The sequence below is a fragment of the Chiloscyllium plagiosum genome, unplaced genomic scaffold (assembly GCF_037043375.1).
Source record: "Chiloscyllium plagiosum isolate Xiang-an unplaced genomic scaffold, Cpla_swu_hap1 HiC_scaffold_12, whole genome shotgun sequence".
Classification (NCBI taxonomy): Eukaryota; Metazoa; Chordata; class Chondrichthyes; order Orectolobiformes; family Hemiscylliidae; genus Chiloscyllium; species Chiloscyllium plagiosum.
In genome coordinates, this window is record NW_028270150.1 from 96,829,298 (window position 1) to 96,853,297 (window position 24,000).

Below are 24,000 nucleotides of genomic sequence, written 5' to 3' on the forward strand. Positions count from 1 at the left end.
GCAAGATCAACCAAGGACTGATCAAATCACAGTTCAGACACAAAAGGCGAACTGACCTCCTCTTCATTCGTGTTAGTGTATTCACATGTATCCCAGTGAGGGCCGACCAACCTCACTGTGTCTTTGACACATACCCTAGAGAGGGCAGATTGGTCTGTATCTGTATCACACACATTGGGGAGAGCAGACTGACATCATTGTGTCTACATCGTTGACTGTGGGAGAACAGACCATTTACTCTGTGTCTGTAGTCGATCACCAGGACTGCCAACTGAACAAACTCAGTCTGTATCACAAAGATTGGAGAGTGCAGACTTCCCTCACTGTGTCTGTACCACTGACCCCACAGAGAGTGGATTGAATTTATTCTGAGACAAAATACATTTTTAATCCCTGAATTCTTCAATTTGTCTCATCATTTAATGAATTTCCCCATTTGGGTAAAAGGGTATTTTACCATGTTCTTCAGCTGTTTCCTCAACTTAGTCTGGGTCACGACATATATACAAGTGTTTGTGCAGCAACTTAGGAGCTGGAGAATGAATCCGAAATCTCCTACAAAATAACGTTGGTATAAGTCCCTGTTCCCCATCCAATATGTGCGTTTCCATAAGAGTATAGCATAATCACTGACCATAACACAATGAAATTCCCTGAGATAACATTTCTGGGTCATTGGGATTCTCCCCACTGCTGTGAGCCCGAAGTCTCCTGCGGGCTCTGCTGGCCACTAAAATGTGCCTGACACTTAAAGCATTGAGCAGCAGAATCAGAACAAATGGCACTGCTGGGTTCAGGATATAATGAAGGCACTCGATTGTTCCCCAGGCTGGAGATGACAGAATATCAGTTGGCACTGAACAAAACCAGGGGAGATCTCTTAGCAAATACTGAACAGCTATGACACTGTACAAATTAATGGTCCTGAAAATATCTTGTCTGTGGTAAATGGCTCCATACTGAACGTAAAGTACCAGAAAATGTTCTTCAAACCACTCAGCACAGTCACTGTTCCCAGAACCACAGCTGCTGTCTTCTCAGTACAAAATTTAATTCGCAGATTTGGGCAGCAAATGGCCACATTTCGATCCAAGGTAAAAGTGATGGTGAACCAGACAGAACAGTCGGTGTCTTCATAAAGGAAGACAGCTTGGATATTACAGGTGAGGATGGCCCGTAGGAAATGTAAATCTTCCTTATAAACAATTGGAATGTGCCTCAATAGCAGATTGAGGACAATAACCAGTAGTCTGCTGTTGAAATTGCCACCAGGTATCAAGTAATACATTTTGAAAGACCCCACTTTCCTTGTGACAAAATATAATTGTTAAGATGTTCACTGTGGGGAAGGAAAATAAACAGGAAAATCATCAATCTGGTAGAAAAATGACCAATTACACAGAGTACGTCATGTGATTTCTAAATATGTCTCTCTTTCTGAAAATGTATTAAAGTATTTATAGCCATGGTCATGTAATCTGCTTTCCCAAAAATCTCAATAAAATTCGACATTAGGTAGAAATCCCATACTTGGGTTGACACAGAAAATGAGGAATAGCAGTTTTTATAGATGATGTGAAGATTGACACTGGGCTGACAGATTGTTGAAGTGAAAACAAGGGAATGTAGGAGACATCACAAAGACCATGGGAGGTATGTTTCAGTTTCCGAAGTGGAACAGAGAGCAGTGACCCTGTGTTAGGGTGGAGGAAACAGCCAGGTTCCTGTTCTTCATCTTTACAGAGTCATTCAAAATTAGTGTGGAAGAATCAGCCCAAGTTCCCCTTCATTAGTATCCAGTGATCATCATCGCATATATCTTGCTCCTGATCATAATGCAATAATTGTAGGTTAATGTGGGGATAAGTCAGTCTATGCTATTCTCTCTAATATCTACTCAGTGATAGTTTCCTTATGGAGTGGATGGCCTATTGGTTTGAGATGGTAGAGATCACAGGTTTGGAAGATACTGTGACGAGCTTTTACAAAGTTGCTGCAGTGCATCTTCCACATGACACCCACTGCTGCTGGGGTACATTGATGGTTGAAACTGGGAATATTTGTGGATGTGGTGCCAATCACGTGTGCCTTATTTTGACTATTATCAAGTTTCTTGAGTGTTGTTGCAGCAGAACATACCCAAGCAAGCAGGGAATATTCCATCACATTCCTGACTTGCCCTTTGTAGATATTGAACAGATTTTGGGAAGCCCGGAGGTGAGACATTTATCACTGAATTACCAATCTCTTATATAGTCTTGTAACAATGGTGTTAATATAAGCGGTCCATCTAGTCTGTAGTCAATGGTAACCTCCTTCCACCGTGCCCCAGGATGTAGATAGTGCGGGATTCAGTAACGGTAAGACCAATCAATGTCAAGAGAAATGGTTGGATTCTCTCTTTTCGGAGATACATGACACTTGTGTGGCACACATGCTACTTTTAGTTCAGGTCTGAATACTGTCCAAGTGTTGCGAGATACGGGCATTGTGTCTGACGAGTCAGGAATGGGAAAAACTTAGTGAACAATCAACAAACATCCTGAATTCTGACCTTATGATGGAGGGATTGTCAACAGTGAAGCAGCTGAAGATAACTGGGCCGAGGACACTTCCCTGAGGAATTCCTGCAGCGATGCCCTGGAGCTGAGGTGACTGACTTCCAACAACCACACCCATCCTCCAATGTGCCAGGAATGACTCCAACCAATGAGAGTTTCATCCCATCTCTCGTTATTTTAGATTTCCTTCAGGTCAGACTTGGTCACTTACTGCTTTGATGTCAAGTGCAGTCTCTCTCACCTCAGGAGTTCAGCTCTTTTGTCCTTGTTTGGATGTTGTTATGAGGTCTGGTGCTGAGCAACCCTGCAGAGCTGGACACCAGTGAACTAGTTATTGCTGAGTGAGAGCAACTCGGTAACACTCTTGATGACACCTTCCATCATGTTGCTGTTAATCCCGATCAGACCGAGGCGGTGGTAATTATCTGGGTTTATTTTTTCTACTCTTTGAGATTTACCTGTTTAAATCCCTATATTAATAGGTGGTTGCCAGTTTTGTAACTGTACTGGAACAGTTCAACTCAGGGCACGGCGAGTATTGGAGCCATTTACTACTGACAAGATATTTTCAGGACTATTAATTTATAGTGTCTTCGCTGTTTCTTGTGTTAGATCCTGGTGAGCACTGGAGAACATCTATTGAAGCACAATCCAACATGTGGTCTACACACGCAGGAAAGGAAAAGGGAGATCAGGTTTCATAATCACCCAATTGTCAAAAGGAAGCCATTCATCCCTTCATGTCTGCATGGGCTGTCTATACGTGTTGACACAGTGGCGAGCACTTGCCTTTTCCCCATCACCCTGCAATTGATTCGATTTAATAATCATTCAAGTATGTCTTCATTATCTCAACACAACCTGACCAATGGTCTTTCTCCATCAACTATCAAGTTGATAACTGATTACAAATTGAACCTGAAAATTATTATTTGTCAGAAATGGAAACCATCAGCTCAACACACTCTCTTTCACAGGATAACAAGTGATCCGAACTTACAGCAATATTCTATTCTTTTATAGGATCAGGCTAAACCCGTGGAGAGATAAGTGAACATTTCAGGTTGATGTTGTTCCATTAGCACTCCAGCCTTTTCTGTTCTTATTTCAGATTTCCAGCACCTGCAGCATTTTCCTTTAGTTTGATCATTTTATAACTTTCCATTAATATTGACAAAATGGTCCATTTCTCTGAAGTCTCAGGAACTGTTTGGAGTGACCTCAATCTGACAGTTGGAATGCTTTCTCAATTCTGTGGTAAATGGAGAGGTTTTCAAAGAGTCATCGATGGCAAGACATCTGATACTTGTCAGAGTTCACTGTAGCTCAGTGCAGGATTTAGTTGACGATAGCACTGTCACAACGTGGTGATCATATTCTTCAGTATATAACTGCATTCCACATGTAATGTAGCCACAGAAGTGAGATGGATTTGCTCAACTGAATATTAGTTACAATTTTGTGCGAGTTGTGCGATGCGTAAAATGATGGAAACGATTAATTCAGATTACGTAAACATCCTTTATTTCAAAGTTGATTGATCGTGGATTTAATTATAATTAGAATCAGGCCATTTGGCCCAACAAGTCCACACTGACCCTCCGATGAGTATCACACCCAGACCCATTCCCCTACTCCGATACTTCCCCTGGCTAATGCACCGAGCCTAAACATCCCTGAACACTACGTGCAATATAGCATGACCAATTCACTGCACCAGCACATCGTTGGAATGTGGGAGGAATCCGGAACAACAAGAGGAAACCCGCGCAGACATAGGGAGAACGTGCAAACTCCACACAGACAGTCTGCCTGTAGGTGGAATCAAACCGGGATCCCTGCCGTTGTGAGGCAGTGGTGCTAACCACTGAGCCACCGTGCCGCAACTTGCATCTTAACCAGGAACAACTGTAGACTGGAAAAGCCAAAACAGCCATGATGGGGGCAAGTGAATAGTACTCTCACTAATTGGTCATTTGAATAAATAAACAGCAAGGGGAAATGGATTTCAAAACCAGCGTATTATCACGGAAAGGACAGTTAGGTAACAAATTAATCAACTGATTGAGTAGATACAGAGCTTTACTCAATATAACACAGAACCAAGTGGCAAACTGTGTATAAAGTAATGGTTTGTAAGGCACTAAACATATATCCTGAGGGAAAGGCAGCGATAGGCTGCAGTTAAGAGACAAGGTTGAGGACTGCAGCTTGAGGACAGGTGTTCCATTGTGAATGTGACAACTGACCACTGCCCTCAGCTCAGTGTCACCACTTTGTCTTTACTGTGGGAAACGTAATCAAGTCTGTGAAACTTGTGAAAATGCTCATTATATTCATGTGGTTGTGGAGCTAATCCAATTGAAAGTGCCTTTCGATGAGCTCTGTCAACTTGGTGTGTTCTTGTAATTGAGCTCAGGCTTGCAATGACATGATCGCAATGGTCAGAAGTTATATCAGTTTCAATCAGATCAAAATCTTTACAGTAAGGGCAAGAAGGACAAGAAAAGATGATAGAAAGCAAACAGGGAATGCAGGATCGACAGGGCTGTTTCTGCATTTTTCGGTGCCTAGGTCAGTGCCAGGTGATCCGTCCAGTTTCAGATCATGGCTTAGCTTCCAGTGTGAACGGCAGGAAGCTGCACCCTCTGCTTCACAGAAATCGGGCTCATCCCATCCATTCCCGACTGCACACTTCAGGCTGATGGTTTTTCTATCCATCGTATGGACTGTGCATTGTCCTCAGGTAAGGCAATTCTGTAGGGGTTTGCTTTGGATTCAACAACTTGTGGTACATGGGCATTGCAACCCTGTGCAGCCATTGTTCACCAAACCTTGAATTCCTCACCGTCAAATGCCACCCCTTCTATCTCCCACGGGAATTTACCACTGTTATACTAACTGCTGTGTACATACCACCACAAGTAAAGGTTGAGGAAGCTCTGGATGTGCTGTACTCCACCATAACACCCTGGAGACGGAACACTCCGAGGCCCTGTTTATTGTGACTGGCCACTTCAATCAAGCCAGTCTAAGGAAGGTATTGACCAAGTACCACCAGAACAGTACCTGCCCCACCAGGGGCCAGAATATTTTAGACTACGGCTACACCACTGTGAAGGATGCTTACCGCTCCATCCCCCGCCCTCATTTCCAGGAACTCCGACCACAATGCATGTTTCTTCTCCTGGTTTACAGGCAAAAGCTCAGGCAGGAGACCCCCTTGCGGATACAGTGCTGGTCGGAGGAGGCAGAGGATCAACTCCAGTGCTGTCTAGAATTGGCTGATTGGGCCATGTTCAAACAGTCTGCAGGTACCTTGGATGAGTACGCCACCACTGTCACAGACTTTATCAGCAAGGGTGGGGAGGACTGCAAACCGAGGAAGTCAATCCGGTGTTCCCTTACAGGAAACCCTGGATGAATCAGGACATATAGAACCTACTAAAAACCAGGCATGAGGCCTTCAGATCAGGAGACACACTCAAATATAAGGAATCCAAGTATGACCTTCGCAGAGCCATTAAGACAGTCAAGGACCAATGCCTCTCCAAACTAGAAACCCAGACAGATACCCAGCGACTATGGCAAGGACTGAATGACATCACAGGTTCTAAAAAGAGACAGTGCAAGATAGCAGGCGATGACGTATCCCTCCCAGATTGTCTCGACACCTTCTCTGCTCACTTTGAGAGGTAACACCAATTCCGACAAGTCCTGACGAAGCTATCCCAACAGTCACTGCTTCAGAGGTCAGATCAGTTTTCCGTCGGTTGAATCCAAGGCAGGACAAGACGGAGTACCAGGCCATGCACTCAGAGCATGTGCAGAACAACAGGCAGAGGTCTTCTCGGACATCTTCAAGCTCTCTCTGCAGCAGGCCTCTGGCCCTGCCTGTTTCAAGAGGGCCAACATCATCCCTGTGTCAAGGAAAGGCCGCCAGCATTCTCAAAGATCCATCCCACCCTGGCAAAGTTTTCTGACAACCTCTACCATCAGGGAGAAGGTACAGAAGCCTGAACACACGCACCAGCCGGTTTCACAACAGTTTCTACTCTACTGTTATTAGAATACTGAAAGGACTCACAAACTCTTAACATTTGCCTCTATATATGTATTTTTTTTTTGCCAATGTTTACCTATTATTTACTTATCTATGCAACTTAACTCTGTGATCTGCCTGTATTGCTCACAAGTCAAAGTTTTTCACTGTGCCTCAGTACACATGACAATAAATTCAATTCAAATCAATTCAATTCATTTCTTTCAGACTTTGTAATGTCTGGTACAACTGAGTGGCTGGCCAGGTCAGTACAGTGGGCAATTGAGAATCAATCACACTGCTGTGGGTCTGGAGTCACATGTAGGCCAGACCAGGTGAGGACAGCAGATTTCCTACCCTGTCAGGCATCAGTGAGCCAGATGTGGTTTGCCATGGTCATCAGTGAATCTTAATTCCAGATACTCTTTTTTTTTAATTGAAGTCAAATTCCACCATCTGTCATGGCAGGATTTGAGGACATGGGTCTCCGGGCGGTAGGACAAAATGGCTAAAGGAGCTGCACAAAATGGCTTCTGCATTGCTAAATTAGATTAGACAAAATGGTTCACTGTGTCTATATCACCAACTGCAGCTAACCGATATAAACCAATAATCATTAACCATTAGAATGAAAAGTAGACAGATAAAATGAGGAAATATTAACCACACACTGCAAGCCTTTGGAATGGGAATGGCTCACTGCACCCTGCAAGCTGATTTATGATTTAACTTCTTTATAAATCAAAATCATTGGTTGAAGCAACGATCAATGAAGTGATATCATGCATTCATTGATTGTTACTATGCGATCATGCTCCGTGTCTGACTATGAACAGTGTGTATAAACCTAATGAAAACTCTCTAAGTTGTTGGATACTTTTGATTGCCAAGAAGTGTTCATACTTCTGGGTGAATCAGAGTCTGCCAACCCAGTGCTGTATCAGACAATATGTGATTGCTTGTGCGATTGACAAAGTTTCGTTGACAGGTGTGTTTATTGACCGATAGTGGAACCGAGAGACCTCTCCCCGGGGGACCACTTCTTCAGATTCACTCCTGGGTCCCCAGAGCATTGACTCAGTTTCTGGATTGTTAGTCTCATGATAATAACAGCCAGCATCACCTCCCTTCCCCCCACTGCATAGAGGGGTAGAAAGGACTGCATGGAGGGGTGGAGAGGACAGCTTGGAGGTGTACAGAGGACTGCATGACTGTGTTTAGAGGACTGTATGGAGGGGTACAGAGCACCGATTGGAGTGGTACAGGGGACAGTACGGAGGACTTTATGGAGATGTATAGCAGAATGGAGTCATATGGAGTTGTATGGAGACCTGCACATAGGTATATAGAGGACTGCATAGAGGGATACAAACAACTGTAAGGAGGTGTATAGAGGACTGTATATAAGTGTATAGAGAACTGCATGGACTTGTATACAGGACTGCATGGAGGTGTGTACAGGACTGCATGGAGGTATATGGCAGACTGCATGGAGATATTCAGAGGACTGCATGGAGGGGTATAGCAGACTGCACGGTGTGCATACCAGACTGTATGGTGCTGTATAGAGGACTGCATGGAGGTGTATAGCAGACTGCATGGTGCTGTACAGAGGACTGCATGGAGGTTTATAAAGCACTGCTTGGAAGTGTCAAGTGGACTCATGGAATTCACAACAGTGCCTCTTCTTCCTCAGGAGTCTGAGGAAATTCAGCCCATTCATAACGACACTCACCGAGGTTTGAAGTTGCACCGTAGAAAGCACTCTAATTGTGTACATCACGGTTTGTTGTGGTAACAGCTCTGCCCAGGTCCATCAGAAACTCCAAGGAAGTTCATGAGGAATGATGAAGTACTTATGCCCATAATACCGACTCTCCTGTTTCACGGGCGCTACTTGATCTGCTGCCGCACTGCCTTTTCAACTCTGACTCTACAACATCTGTGGTCCTCACTTTCTCCTACTCCTCATTCAGATTGGTTTGTTCACATGAATCCCAGTGAGGGCAGACCAAACTCACTGTGTCTTTGACACATACCCTAGAGAGGGCAGATTGTCCCTACTGCATCTGTATCACACACCTTGGGTACAGCAGATTGACCCCATTTTGTCTACATCATTGACTGTGGGAGAACAGACCATTTACTCTGTGTCTGTCGTGGAGCACCAGGGCTGCCAACTGTACATACTTAGTCTGTCTCACAAAGATTGGAGAGTGCAGACTCCCCTCACTGTGTCTGTATCACTGACCCCATAGAAAGTGCATTGGATGAATTTTGAGACAGAACACATTCCTAATCCCTGAATTCTCCAATCCATCTCACCATTTAATGAATTTCACCATTTGGGTAAAAGGGTATTTTACCATGTTCTTCAGCTGTTTCCTGAACTTAGTCTGGGGCACGACATATATACAAGTGTTTGTGCAGCAACTTAGGAGCTGGAGAATGTATTCTATTTCTCGAACAAAATAATGTAGATATATTGCCTTATACCCCATTGAAAACATTCGTCTCCAGAGAGAGTTTACCACAAACACTGACCATAACAGGATGAAATTCCCTGAGATAACAATCAATAAAATGACGGACTTCCTTCGAGTCCCCATTTCTGGGTCACTGGGATTCTCCCCACTGCTGTGAGCCCGAAGTCTCCTGCGGGCTCTGCTGGCCACTAAAATGTACCTGACATTTAAAGCATTGAGCAGCAGAATCAGAACAAATGGCACTGCTGGGGTCAGGATATAATGAAGGCACTCAATTATTCCCCAGACTGGAGAGTGCCGAATATCAGTTGGTACTGAACAAAACCAGGGATGATTCCTGAGCAAATACTGAGATGTGAACATAAAGTACCAGAAAATGTTCTTCAAACCACTCAGCACAGTCACTGTTCCCAGAACCACAGCTGCTGTCTTCTCAGTACAAAATTTAATTTGCAGATTTGGGCAGCAAATGGCCACATATCGATCAAAGGTAAAAGTGACGGTAAACCAGACAGAACAGTCGGTGGCTGCATAAAGGAAGACAGCATGGATATTACAGATGGGGATGGACCGTAGGAAACGAAACTCTCTCTTATAAACAATTGGAATGTGCCTTAATAGCAGATCGAGTATAATAACCAGTATGTCTGCTGTTGACATCGCCACCAGGTATTGAGTAATACATTTTGAAAGACCACACTTTCCTTGCAACAAAAGTATAATTGTGATGATGTTAACTGTGAGGAAGAAAAATAAATATGGAAGTTAATCAAGCTGTTAGAAAAGTTGACAATTTCACAGAGTACTTTGTCAGATTTGCAAATGTGTCCTTCTTTCTGAAAATGTATTGAAGTATTCATAGCTATGTTTGAGTAATCTGCTGGACCCAAAAATTACCATCCTACCAAATCAGTCACTAAGTAAAAAATAATATGTTATATGATACAGAAAATGAGGAATAGCAGTTTATAAGATATTCTGTGAAGATTGACACTGTGTTGACAAATTATTTATATTGAAAACAAGGTAATGCAGGGGAAATCACCAAGACCATGAGAGGTATGTTTCAGTTTTTGAAGCAGAACTGAGGTCAGTGACCCTGTATTAGAGTGGAGGAAATGATCAGGTTCCTGCTCTTCATCTTTACAGAGTCATTCAAACTTAGTGCGGAAGAACCTCATTCACTAATATCAAGTGACCATCGAGCATATCATCACACATATCCTGCTCCTGATCCTCATCCAATGCAGATGGATTTATGTTATCATATATCTGTGTATATTGTTCACTCTCATATTTATTTAGGGATTTTGTGTAATGAAAGAACAGTAGTCCTTGATTACCATCTTTTATCATTCATAAAATATGGGCGATGCTGGTTAGGTCAACATTCGATGTTCATCTCTGATTGTCCCCTCTCAGACGCTGCCAAGCTGCCTTCTTCAGCTACCGAAGTCCATGTAATGTAGGTATACCCACAGAGATGTTAGGGAGGAAGTTCCACCATATTGACACTGTGATAGTGAAGGAACAGCAATATGGCCCCAAGATAATTTCCCTGTGCAGCTGATGGCTGATTGCTTTGAGATGGTGGAGGTCACAGTTTTGGAAGATGTTGTGAAAGAGCCTTTAAAACATTGCTGCAGTGCATCTTCCACAAGCCTCAGATTGCAGCCACCGTGCATTGATGTTAAAGCAGAGAATGTTTGTGGATGTGATGCCAATCAAAGGGCTTGCTATACACTGGATGATGTCAAGTTTCTGGTGTATTTTGGAGCTAAACTCATTTCGGAAAGTACAGAGTATTGCATCACACACCCGCCTTGCCCTTTGTAGATGGTGGACACGCTTTGGGTCATACAGACATGAGGTATGTACCACAAATGTACAACCTCTTATGTGGTCTTGTAACACTGTCATTTCCAGAGCTGGTCCACTTCAGTCTGTGGTCAATGGTAATCCCCCAGAAGATTGGGAGTGGGAGATTCAGTGATGGTAAAGCTATTAATGACAAGTGAAATGGTTATATTCACTCTTTTTGGAGTTAAGTGGCACCAGTCAGCCCAGGTCTGGCAGTGCTATGTGTAGATGTTGAGATTTCCTGTGACCAGCAAATGGGGAATGATACACAATGTTGTACAACAATCAACAAACATCCTGAATTCTAACCCCAGGATGGAGGGATGGTCAGTGATAAAGCAGCTGAAGGTGATTTGGACTGTATCATTGCTGCATCATTGGATGGTCTCTGCATTCTCACTGATGTTAGTTTCTGCACAGAGGGCTTAGTAAGGCTGGAAACAGTTTAAACCAGTGCACTGTTGCCATTGGAGATGAAACTGATTGGGCCTGCAGTGGGGTCTACACTGAGGGATGGTCTCTGGTCGATGTTTTCTCCTGCCAGTTCTCCTGCCCTGCATCCTCAGCTCTGGGCCATAGAATTGGAGAATTATAGAGCACGGAAAAGGGTCTTTTGATCCAAATTGTCTATGCAAACCAGGTTTCCTCCTCTGAACTAGTCCTCTGTTCATGTATCTGTCCCATATTCCTCTGACCTTTCCCATCCACGTATCTGTCCAAGTTTGTTTTGAATGCTGTCATTGTAGTCGCCTCTACCACATCTTCTGGCAGCTCGTCTCATACATGCACCACCCTCTGTGTGGAAAAGTTGCCCCTCAGGTCCATTTTAAATCGTTCCCCGCTCACCTTAAACCTATGCCCTCTAGCTTTGGATAAGTGTGAAAAACGCCTTCTTTACCATCCTATCTACCTGTGATGCCACTCTCATGGTACCATGTATCTGCACCCACTGGTGTCTCTTTTCAAGAATTCTACCGAGTGCCCTCCCATTAGCTGTGCTGACTCCTTGGTGTAGTTAACTACATGGGGGTGGTGTGGAGGAAAGTGCATCGCCAGTGGGGTTAAGCAGGTCATTGAATTAACTTGTGTTGGAATAGACCTTCTCCAGTACAAATATAGGAACATTCTCTCATAGCCAGCAGTCATGGCACCGAGACCATTGACTGGTTTTAGATTTTGGAAGGCAGGGGTTTGGTCACATTTTGGCAGTTTGGACAGAAGAGTGGTCAAGGGTCACTTGCAGCACGGGAATAGATTGACACACAGGCAGTGGAATAAATATCACATCCAGCACCATTCATTGTCCGGGTCAGTTCATTGCAATTGAGGGAAACTTTGAAGAAACAATGCAAGGCACATTCTAAAAGTCTCTGGTTTTCAGACAGCTCCATTCCTGTGGCAGCCAGTTCTGAGAGAGTGTACTTGTTTCACCCTGATGTCGAGGGGTGGAGGAGGATGGGGATCACGAAATGTTGGTCAGGATGGGGAACTGGGAAAGTGAGTTGACTGAAAAGCTTCTTGGAATGAGATACATGTTGGAAACAGTGGCCACCCGAGTCAGTGCCAGGAACGAACACGAGGGTGACCCAACTCGGGTTTAAATGGGTTTGTAGGATTCTGAATAATCTCACTGGTCCTCATGACTTGACCCAGGTAAGGATTGGAATCGGTGGATAGGCATTAAAGCTTATAGTAGGAACAAAAGATAATGGCTTTGATCTTTCCAAATTGAAATGATAAGAGCATTACTACGGTGAAATGTGATTTACAGATCTCATGGGTAGACTTTGACACTTAGCAGGAATAACAGCAAAAGCAGCGAGGAGGACAGAGCAACTGGCAGGGAAAGCGATGCAGTTAAAGATAGTTCTAAGAGTTAATTAAGAGCTAGAGACTTACCAGGAACACCAACAATAACAAGGGTGGGATAGTAAATGTGTTGAATAACCCGGAGTATATAACGGATCCGATTTGTTAATGACATCAAGTGGTAATTTGCAAAAATATAATCAATTGTTGCTGAGAAACTCCTGCCCATTGTTGTAAAATTCCGATCTTCTGTGTTCAGATTCCAACCCATGGTTGTAAAATTCCAATCTATTGTTCTCAGATTTGAATCTCTCTTCTCCCGAGCTCCCAGTCTCTGGAGCTGTCGGTCCCTGTTCGTGCTGGGGGTGATGCTGGAGGTGATGCTGTCACTGATACTACAGCTTTGTACATTGTAAGGAATTTGTTATTAATAGAAAAGGGAAACCCTCCTGGGACACTATTAAATTCCATGGAGTTTGACATCAAGTACAGTCACTGAACAAACATGTTCAGTTAACCCTTTCAATCCAGTACACTATTCCTACAATGGAATAGGACCTGGAGCAAACGCGGACTGTATGGACATGAGTTACTGAGAGAAGGAGAGATTCAGGCATTGACCATAATCTTTCAATTATCTGGAGATATTGAAGTGGTTTGAAAGAAATGGATAGTTATAAATAATACACTCCTGTTCAAAAAAGGCTGGAGAGATAATTGCTGTTCCTACAGCCAGTCAGTTGGGGTACTCTGCCTCCCTTAGTTTAAAGTAAGGACCACTTCAGTAACATGTTTTCTGAGGCACTGACAGCAGAGAGACATGTTGAAACGCTGTGGTTCAGGCTGAAAAGAGACACATTAGTTGTTTGATTGATTGATTAGAAGAAGTGAAAAGCTTCATTTATGAGCAGTACAGATAGATCACAGTAAGCAGGGATATACAGATCACAGGGTGAACAGAAATGTGGACAGAGATGTACAGGTTACACCCCACAGCGTGTGCACAGGGCAAGATCAACATTTACAAGGTCAGCGTTATTTGAAGTTCAAGGTTCCATTCATCAGGCTCATAACGGCTGGGAAGAAGCTGTTCCTGAAGCTGCTGGTGGGTGTGTTCAAGCTTCTGTACCTTCTGCCTGATGGGTGAGGTTGTAGGAGATCATTACCGGGGTGCGAGGGGTATTCGATGTTGTTGGCAGCCATTCCACGGCAACCAGCCGTGTAAATGGAGTCCATGGATGGAAGGTTGGCTTCCGTGATGGTCTGGGCTGTGCACCCAACCCCCTGTAGTTCCTTACTGTGCTGGGCAGAGCGGTTGTTACACCGGGACAGGATGATCTCTGTGTTGCATCTGGAGAGTTTGGTGAGGGACCTTATGGACAGGCCAAATTCCTGAAGTTGCCTGAGGAACAAGATGCGTTGTTGTGCCTTGTGGATTATCACAGCTATGTGGGAAGGCCAGGACAGCTTGACAGTTACTTTCACTCCTCGGAACTTGACACTCTCCACCCTCTCAGCCTCAGCTCCATTGCTGTAGAAGGAGGCATTTTCTCCTCCTGTCTTTCTGACGTCAATGATCAGTTCTTCAATTTTGCTGATGCTGAGAGAGAGGGTGTTCTCATTGTACCAGGTCACCAAGCCCTCTATCTCCTTCCTGGTGTTTGATATCCATCCTCCCACAGTGGGGTCTGCAGCAAACATGGAGATGGTGTTTGTACGGACTTTAGCCAGACTGCCGTGGGTGTACAGGGAGTACAGTAGGGGCTGAGAACACATCCTTGGGGGGCTCCAGTGTTGAGGGTTATTGTGGAGGAGGTGCTGCTGTCTATCTTCACTGATTGTGGTCTGTGGGTCAGGAAGCTGAGGATCCAGCTGCAGGGGGTGGAGCCGAGACTCAGAGTCTCAGAGTTTTGTGATCAGTCTGGAGGGGATAATGGTGTTGAAGGTGGAGATGAAGTCGATGAGCAGGAGTCTGATGTAGATGCCCTTGTTATACAGATGTTCCAGGGATGAGGGCAGGATTGGGAAATGCTGTGCAACTGTTACATCGGAAGGCAAATTGCAGGGGATTGAGTCAGGCTGGGAGACCAGGGCTGATGTGGGCCATGACCAGCCTCTCGAAGCACTACAGTATTATGGAGGTCAGAGCCACTGGGCAGTAGTCATGAAGCCACATTGCACGTGCTTTCGTAGGTACTGAGACGGCGGTGGGCTTCTTGGAGCAATTGGGGACTTCGACTTGTAGGTCAAGATGTCAGCTGGTCCACACAAGATCTGATTGAATGGCTAGGGTCTCCATCTGGGCCTGTCACTTTCCTTGTGTTGACTCCGAGGAAGGCTGATCGGGCATCAGCAGCAGTGGCAGAGAGGACAGGAGCCCCTGGAGCTATCGGGGAATGTAATACCGCACTGCTGGCTTTCTGCTTGAACAGTGCATAGAAAGCGTTGAGCGCGTCAGGGAGGGATGTATCTTTGTCCGCTGTCTTGCTCTGCCTCATTCTGTATCCCGTTATGTTGTTTCGGCCTTCCCACAGACAGTGGGTGTCTGGATGGTTGGTTTGTACCTCCAACTCTTGGCCCAATACTGCCTCTTGGCATCTCTGATGGTTTTGCGGAGGTCATACCTGGGTTTTCTGTATTGGTCTGGGTAATCCAACTTGAATGCTGAGTGTCTGGTTTTCAGGAGGATGTGGATTTCCCAGTTCATCCAAGATTCCCATTTGGGAAACACCCGGAGTGACTTTGGCACGCACTTCTCCGTGGATTTGCTCATGATGTCCGTGATGATGATGGTGCAATCGTCCCGGATTTCTGCTGAGTCCTTGAATAGTATCCAGTTCACTGATTCCAACCAGTCCCAGAGATGCTCTTCCACTGCCTCAGACCAAGATTGTATTTCTTTCTGTGAAGGATCCTCCCATATTAGCTTCTGCTTGCAAGCTGGGAGGAGGGGCACAGTGTTGTGATCTGATTTTCTGATGTGTGCTGCGGGGGATGGAACTATTGGTGTGTTTGATGGTTGTGTAACACTGGTCCAGGATGTTGGGTCCTCCAGTGGGGCAGGAGATGTGTTGGTGGGACTTTGGCAGTGCCCTCTTGCGGTTGGATCGGTTGGGATCACCGCCACGATGAGTAAGGACTCGGGGAATTTTGTCTCATCATGTTTATGACGGTGGAAAATCCATCCAGGGCATTCTTCACATCTTCATGGGGTGGGATGTAGACTGCTGTCAAGATGGTGGAGGTGAATTCTCACGGAAGGCAGCAAGGGTGCCAGTTTACGGTAAGGTATTCTCGGTCAAGCAGAGCAATGGCTTGTCAGAGTTGCTACATCTGAGCACATATCCCACTGCCCTTCACCTTCCCCCAGGATGCTGTGTGGTCGATATGGTGTATGGAGAACCCCTCAGCTTGTAGGGAGCAGTCAGGAATGGCAGGGGTAGCCAAGTCTCCGTGAAACACAGCACACAACAGCCTCTGAGTTCCCTCTGGTAGGTAAGTATGGATCTGAGTTCATCCATTTTGTTTTTGATAGCCTGGACATTTGTGAGAAGTATGCTGGGAAAGGGGGGTGGTGGTCTTGTAACTGTGCTGTTTCAGCATCACCTTCAGGCCAGCAGGTGTTTCCTGTTTCCTTGAAGTTTTCTGGACGTTTCTGGGTGTTGGTTGAGCATGTGTACTTCTCCTGTATGTTAGTGAGTTGGGCCTGGTCGGGCAGGGCCTCCTCGGGTTGGAGTAGTCACAGGGTCTGGGACTGGACAAAGGCTAGTTAAACCTACTCTGGGTGGCATGGTAACTCAGTGGTTAGCACTGCTGCCTCACAGCACCAGGGACTTGGATTCGGTTCCCACCACGGGTGATGTCTGTGTGGAGTTTGCACATTCTTCCCGTGTCTGTGCAGGTTTCCTCCTGGTGCTCAGGTTTCCTCCCACAATCTAAAGATATGCAAATTCGGTGAATTGACCATGCTAATTTGCCCATCCCATTGTTCAGGGATATGCAGGTCAGGTACATTCATCATGGGTAAATAGGGATAGGAGAATGGGTCTGGGTGGACTTTTCTTCGGTGGGTCGGTGTGCACCTGTTGGGCCGATAGGCCTACTTCCACACCGTAGGGATTCTAATTCACAGACAGGGCCGATTTCATTCTGTGTTGAGGTCAGGATGCTGCGGGGTCAGGGGTCAGATCATGGTTCTGGTGTCCATGTGAGTCCTACAGGAAGTCCATAGATCTGCTCTGGATGCTACAGGATGACTAGCATCGAAAGTCCTCAGGCCTGGACAACCATTGGAATCATCAATCCTGTAAGTAGATTAAAGAGAACATTGTTCGTAATTTTTTTTTAGTTGAATTTTCTGCTGCCTCGAGTGACATGAGCAAAGACAAGAAAGTTGGGGAAATATGGCAAGAATGAAAGCATTAGATTTTGTTGTGAAAAGTATTTCCAATTTCCCCCTTTATCATTTAAACAGCGAATTCTGAATCTCACGAGTGAGGGGTGACCACTTCATTTTCATGCTGTTCTATCTCATTAGGAGCTGGTCTTGCCTCATTTCGATGAAGATTCTAATCCTTCCTTCAGTTCCTATGGAAACCAGATGGTGCCAGTTCCCAACAGGAAAGCCTGGGCAGTTCCCTGGAGGCAGGAGCTCACTGTTTGCTTCTCCAGGTCTTCATCCATCTTCACCATCAGCACCATTTCACTGCATGCTCCATCAACACTGTCCTCTCCCACACTTTGTCGGTGTGTGTGGGCATCACCAAACCCCAGCCTCACCACATCATTCTGGCTGCTTTCAGATTAACTCACCCTTCACTGTGGAGCTCAGAGACAATGATGTTGTACTTGCTTCTGCCAGGTTGGTTCACAGTCAGGGCTGGAAATGTGTTGCTGGAAAAGCGCAGCAGGTCAGGCAGCATCCAGGGAACAGGAGAATCGACGTTTCGGGCATAAGCCCTTCTTCAGGAAGGCTTATGCCCGAAAAGTCGATTCTCCTGTTCCCTGGATGCTGCTTGACTTGCTGCGCTTTTCCAGCAACACATTTCCAGCTCTGATCTCCAGCATCTGCAGACCTCACTTTCTCCTGGTTCACAGTCAGGGGCATGCGCACATTTCATGCAGCGACATAAGATGCATCATCTGGCTCTGAGCTAACTTTCTAAAGGCTCATTCACTTTGTGTTTACTTTTGGGCTGTCCGGTTTATCTCAGTGTTTAGTGCAGAGTGACAGGCATTCACCATTAGATTAGATTATTAGATTACATTACAGTGTGGAAACAGGCCCTTCGGCCCAACAAGTCCACACCGACCCGCCGAAGCGAACCCACCCATACCCCCACATTTACCCCTTACCTAACACTACGGGCAATTTAGCACGGCCAATTCACCTGGCCCTGCACATCTTTGGACTGTGGGAGGAAACCGGAGCACCCGGAGGAAACCCACGCAGACACGGGGAGAACGTGCAAACTCCACACAGTCAGTCGCCTGAGGCGGGAATTGAACCCGGGTCTCTGGCGCTGCGAGGCAACAGTGCTAACCACTGTGCCACCGTGCCGCCCACTAATGTCACTAGTCAGTTTATCACACGGTGCAGAGGATGAATCTTTGTCGAGGACAGCATGGAGGAAATTATTTATTCTTGGTGGGATCTGGGTGTCGCTGACTGGGCCAGTATTTATTGCCTGACCCCAGCTGCCCCTTGAGAAGATGTTGGTGAGTTACCTTCTTGAACTGCAATGCCATTAGGGTGGGAATTCCAGGATTTTGACCCAGTGATGGTGAAGAAACGATGATATAGTTCCAAGTCAGGATGGTGAGGGGCTTGGTGGGGAACTTAATGGTGGTGGCATTCCTGTATAACTGCTGCTCTTGTCCTTCCAGGTGGAAGTGTATGTGAGTTTGAAAGGTGCTGTCTGATGATCTCTGGTGATTTTCTGCAGCACAAACTACAGACTACTACTACTGAGCATCAGAGATGGAGGGAATGGATGCTCGCAGATGTAGTGCTAATCAAGTGTGCTGCTTTATCCAGGATGGTGTCAGCTTCTTGTGTGCTGTTGGAGCTTCGCTTATTCAGGCAAGTGGGGAGTATTCTATCACACTCCGACTTGTACCTTGTAGATGGTAGATAGGCTTTGGGAAGTGAAGAGGTGGTTTACTCACAGAGATATACTGAGTTCCTGACCGATACTTGCAATTATTGTGTTTATGTGGTGAGTTCAGTGGAGTTACTGGTCAATGATAACCTCCAGGATGTTGACACTGGGGGAATTCAGTGATAGTAACACCATTGAAATTCAAGGGTCAGTTGGTAGACTGTCTCTTATTGGTAATGGTCATCACCTGGCATTTCTGTGCCATGAATATTACTTGTCACTTGTGACCCCAAGCCTGGACATTGTTCAGATCTTGTTGCTTTTGAACACGGACTGCTTCAATATCTAAAGAGTCATTAATGATGCTGAACATTGTCGAATCATCGGTGTACATCCCCACTTCTGATTTTATGAGGAAGGGAAGGTGCTTATGTGTACATTAAGATGGAGCAGGTGGAGATGTTTGGGCCAAGGGCTTGACCCAGAGTAACTCCTGCAGAGATGTCCTGAAGCTGAGATGACTGACCTCCAACAACCACAGCATTCTCCCTCTGTGCCTGGTCTGACTCCAACCATGGGAGAGCTTGTCCCCCATTGATTCCAGTTTTGCTCGGACTCCTCGATGCCATATTCGATCCAAATGGCCTTCATGTCATAGGCTGTCACTCTCACCTCCCATCTGGAATTGTTCATATTTGAACCAAGGCTGTAATGAGGTCAGGAGCTGAGTGCTCCTGGTGGAACCCAAACTGGGCGTCACTGACCAGGTTATAGCTGAGCAGAAGCTGCTCAATAGCACGGCTGGTGTCACCTTCCATCACTTTACTGGAGATCGAGAATAGACTGATGGGTCAGGAATTGGCTGGGTTGGATTTGACCTCCTTTTTCTGTACAGGACATACCTGGGCAATTTTCCACATTGTCGGATAGATGCTAGTGTTGTAGGTGTACTGGAGCAGCTTGGTCAGGGAAGCGACAAGCTCTTGAGCACATGTCTTCAGGTATTATTGCTGGAATGTTGTCAGGGCCTATAGCCTTTGCAGTGTCCAGTGTCTCCCACCATTTCATGATATCATGTGGAGTGAATTGAATTGGCTGAAGACTGGTATCTGTAAAGCTGGGGCCCATTGGAGGGGCGTGAGATGGATCATTCACTGATGATTCCTGCAAAGACTTCATCCTTACCTTTAGTACTGATGTGCTGAGCTCTTCCCTCATTGAGGATGGGAATATTTATGGAGCCTCCTTCTCCTCTGAGTTGTTTAATTGTTCGCCACCATTCATGATTGGATGTGGCAGGACTGCAGAGCTTAGATCTGACCTGTTGATTGTGGGAACACACATCTCTGTCTATCACTTGCTGCTTATGCTGATTGGCATGGAAGTAGTCCAGTTTGGTGGCTTCACCAGGTTGAAACCTCATATTCAGCTGTGCCTGGTGTTGTTCCTGGCATGTTCCCCTGCACTCTCCATTGAACCAGGGTTGATCTTCTCTCTTGATGGGGTCATGGCTGAGTGGGGGATGTGCTGGGCCATGAGGTCACAGACTGTGCTGCTGTTGATGGCCCACATCACATTGTGGACGCCAATGTTTTAGTTGCTTGAACTGTTTGAAGTCTGTCTCATTTATCACAAACATTTAGTGCCACACAACATGTGGGAGTTTAGTCTCAACCTGAAGATAGGACTTTGTCTCCTGAAGCAATGTGTGGTTATCACTCTTCCTGATATTGTAATGGTCAGATGTATCTGCAGCTGGCAGATTGGTAAGAATGAGGTCGAGTATGTTTTTCCCTTTTGTTGGTTCCCTCACCACCCACCACAGACCCAGTCTAACAGCTCTGTCCTTTAGGACCCAACCAGCTCAATCAGTCGTACTGCTGCTGAGACACTCTTGATGGTGAACATTGAAATCCCCCCCAGGGTACATGTTGTGCCCTTGTCACCTTCAGTGGTTCCTCCAAGTATTGTTCAACATGGAGGAGAACTGATTCATCAGCTGAGGGAGGGCGGTACATGGTAACCAGCAGGAGTTTTCCTTATTTATGCTTAACCTGAAGCCGTGAGACTCCATGGGGTCCAGAGTCAATGTTGAGGACTCACAGGGTAACTCCCTCCTGACTGTATCCCCACTGTGCTGCCTCCTCTGCTGGGTCTGTCAGGACATATCCAGGGATGGTGATGGTGGTGACTGGGACATAGAATGTCAGGTAATATTCTGTGAGTATGACTATGTCAGGTTGTTGCTTGACTAGTTTGTTAGACAGCTCTCCTAGTTTTGGCAGTATCCCCCAGATGTTAGTAAGGAGGACTTTGCAGGATCAACAGGGGGCTGTTCCTGCATTTTCCGGTGCCTAGGGCGGTGCCAGGTGATCCGTCCAGTTTCATTTCTCTGAGACTTTGTAATGACTGGTACAACTGAATGGCTTGCCAGGCCAGAGCAGGGGACAATTGAGAATCACTCACACTGCTGTGAATCTGGAGTCACATGTCGGCCAATCCAGGTGAGGCCATTAGATTTCCTTCCCTGTCGGATATTAGTGAACCAGATGGGTTTTTCCCATGGCCATCAGTATATTCTTATTTGCAGATGTTTTCTTTACTAGAGTTTAAATTCCACCATCTGTCATGGCAGGAATCTAACCTTGGTCCCCAGAGCATTAACTGAGTTTCTGGATCGATTGGCTCGTAATAATACCAGGAGTTTTGCGATTTACATATGAAAGAACTGAAACCAACATAGTGATTGTAAAGGATGAGAGACTTAATCAATCCAGGTCTTTTCCAATTATAATTTCAGTTACATAACACTGTAAACATTTGCTATAAATTCTATGTGTTACAATCTTATTCTCCACAACCACCTGATGAAGGAGCAGTGCACCAAAAGTTAGTGCTTCCAAATAACCTTGTTGGACTATATACTGGTTTTGTCTGATTTTTAACTTTGTATGCTGCAGTCAAAGACCGGTGTCTCCAAATCATGGGAGATTGCATGAAGGAGTCTTGGAGACTGAATACAGGTGTGTAGAGGACTGAATGAGGTATATGGAGGGCTGAATGGAGGTGTATGGAAGAAAGTATGGAGCTGTGTAGAGGATTGAATAGAGATATAGAGAGGACATCATGGAGGTCACCACAATGAGTCTTCTTCCTCATGAGGCTAAGGATATTCAGCACATTCGTAAGGACTCTCACCGACCTTAATAACTGCACCATGAAAAGCATTCTATCTGTGTGCATCACGGCTTGGTATGGTAACAGCTTGGTCCAGGTCCAGAAGAAAGCTATGAACACAGCCCAGATCATGCCACAAGCCAACCTTCCATCTAGCTACTTCATCTATAGTTCTTGATGAGGTGTAAAGACAGCAAATACCATCAAAGACCCCTCCCACCCGGTCAGACTCTCTTCCAACCTCTTTCATCAGGCAGGAGATGCCACAGCTTCTTCCCTGCTGTTCTTAGACTGCTGAATGGACCTCTCTAATTTCAAACCTAATGCTGATGTTGTGTTTGTGTATCTCCTGTGTAGCTGTAACCCAGTATGCCTTGCTCTGTCTAAATACCCAATGATCTGTCTGTGTGTTATGATGCACCTCTACCGCCCACGAACCAAAACATTTCACTGAATGTAGGTACATTCGACAACAATAAATCAAATCACATGTCGTGCATGGGTCTGAAAGGGTTAATATAGACTGGGTGTTATAAGTACAGCTCACAGTGTCCATGACATGGTGGGATGATCTGGGAGGAGTCAAACAAATGATTAGATCCTTCGAACAGTCTCTGTTACAGCGGACAATAAATCCTTCTAATGTGTGCAAATAATCATGAGAGGCAATGAGCTCCCCCCTGTTTATTAGAAGAGATTCTGGCTCCAGTTAGGTCACAGTTCTCAGGGCCCTCGTGTATCAATAAGACTTTACATAATTAAAGTTATAGAATTTAGTACAGAAATGTATTTAATCTGGTGTTTTTAGGGAAGCATTACAAGTCTACACATTTTGTTAATCTTACACAAGGGAAAAATATTTCCTTTCCAAAACAATCTACATAAACTAAGCCATCTTGTACAGTCACACAGCCGTACTTATCACCAGGACAGTACCACAACAGTCTATGGGTCGCAAAAAAGCAACTGCACTCAAAACACATACAATGATGTCAGTAGCATTATGGATGTTAAAGCTCTTCCAGAATTGAAGAACACTATCCTCATGATCCCCCTCAGTTACTGCAGTCAGCTTCCTGAATGTATACATTAAATATTAAGCTTTAGAATCTGTTATTGCACCCAGGTCCATGTGTTGAATAAGAGCGGTTGTGTTCGGAGGTAGGAATAAAACGTTGATGTTTTCAGAAAGCTCACCAGTGGTGGGAGGATGGCTTGGTGCATTGTCCAGAATGAGGAAAATCTTGAAATCCAAATCACTTCCCCGGAATCATTTCTAAACTACATGCTCAAAAGCATCAACAAAAAGGACAGAAAAAATGTGCCCTGTCATCGAAATTCTTTTGCTTGACCTGAAGTAAACACCGAGAGTGGATTTAAGGGAACCGGGGATGGAATCCCCTGATAGCCAATAGGTGTTCACCTATTTTAAACAATTATTCCCCAATTCACCAATCACGTTGCAGCCAAATCACGTTGACGAAACGCACGATCCAGGTGAAGGACTTTATCCAAAGCGAGTGTACGTGGGATAACTGAGGAAGGAAAGGAAGCCCATGATACCGACAAGAATAATAACAGCAAGGGAAATCAGGAAGATCACCACAAAGGCAGGAGAGAGGCTCAGGCTCGAGTAAGGAAGGCTAAGAGGAAACGAGAGGAAAGGATGGCAGGCTGTGCTCAAACAGGAAAATGTTCTTAAAACATATTAATAGTGAAAGATTAGTTAAGGATAGAGTGGGGCCCATAGACGAACAGGCAGAATAATCTGCTCACTGAATGAAATGATATGATAGAGGTACTAAATAAGTACTTTGGTTCTGTCTTTACCAAATTAAAAAAATATTGAGAATGGCCAAGTTAAAAATCTGGATGTTGAGCAACTGAACATTATAGTGATAGATGAAGAAGAGGTGCTAAAAGATCTGGCACTTCAGGGAGAGAAGTCATGACACACAGGCAGG

The 24,000-nt window shown here is 45.2% G+C and overlaps 1 protein-coding gene across 1 annotated transcript; it reads right to left on the bottom strand.

The window, feature by feature from the left end:
- Positions 1-8,924: 8,924 nt before the first annotated feature.
- On the bottom strand, positions 8,925-19,488 carry LOC148148609 (uncharacterized). Its single transcript, XM_087992342.1, has 4 exons — positions 19,386-19,488; positions 15,323-15,698; positions 12,849-13,159; positions 8,925-9,826 (listed from the first exon to the last, which is right to left on the bottom strand). Exons 1-4 carry the CDS (start codon positions 19,486-19,488, stop codon positions 8,925-8,927), a joined length of 1,692 nt encoding a protein of 563 aa, XP_087848468.1.
- Between the last annotated feature and the right edge of the window lie 4,512 nt (positions 19,489-24,000).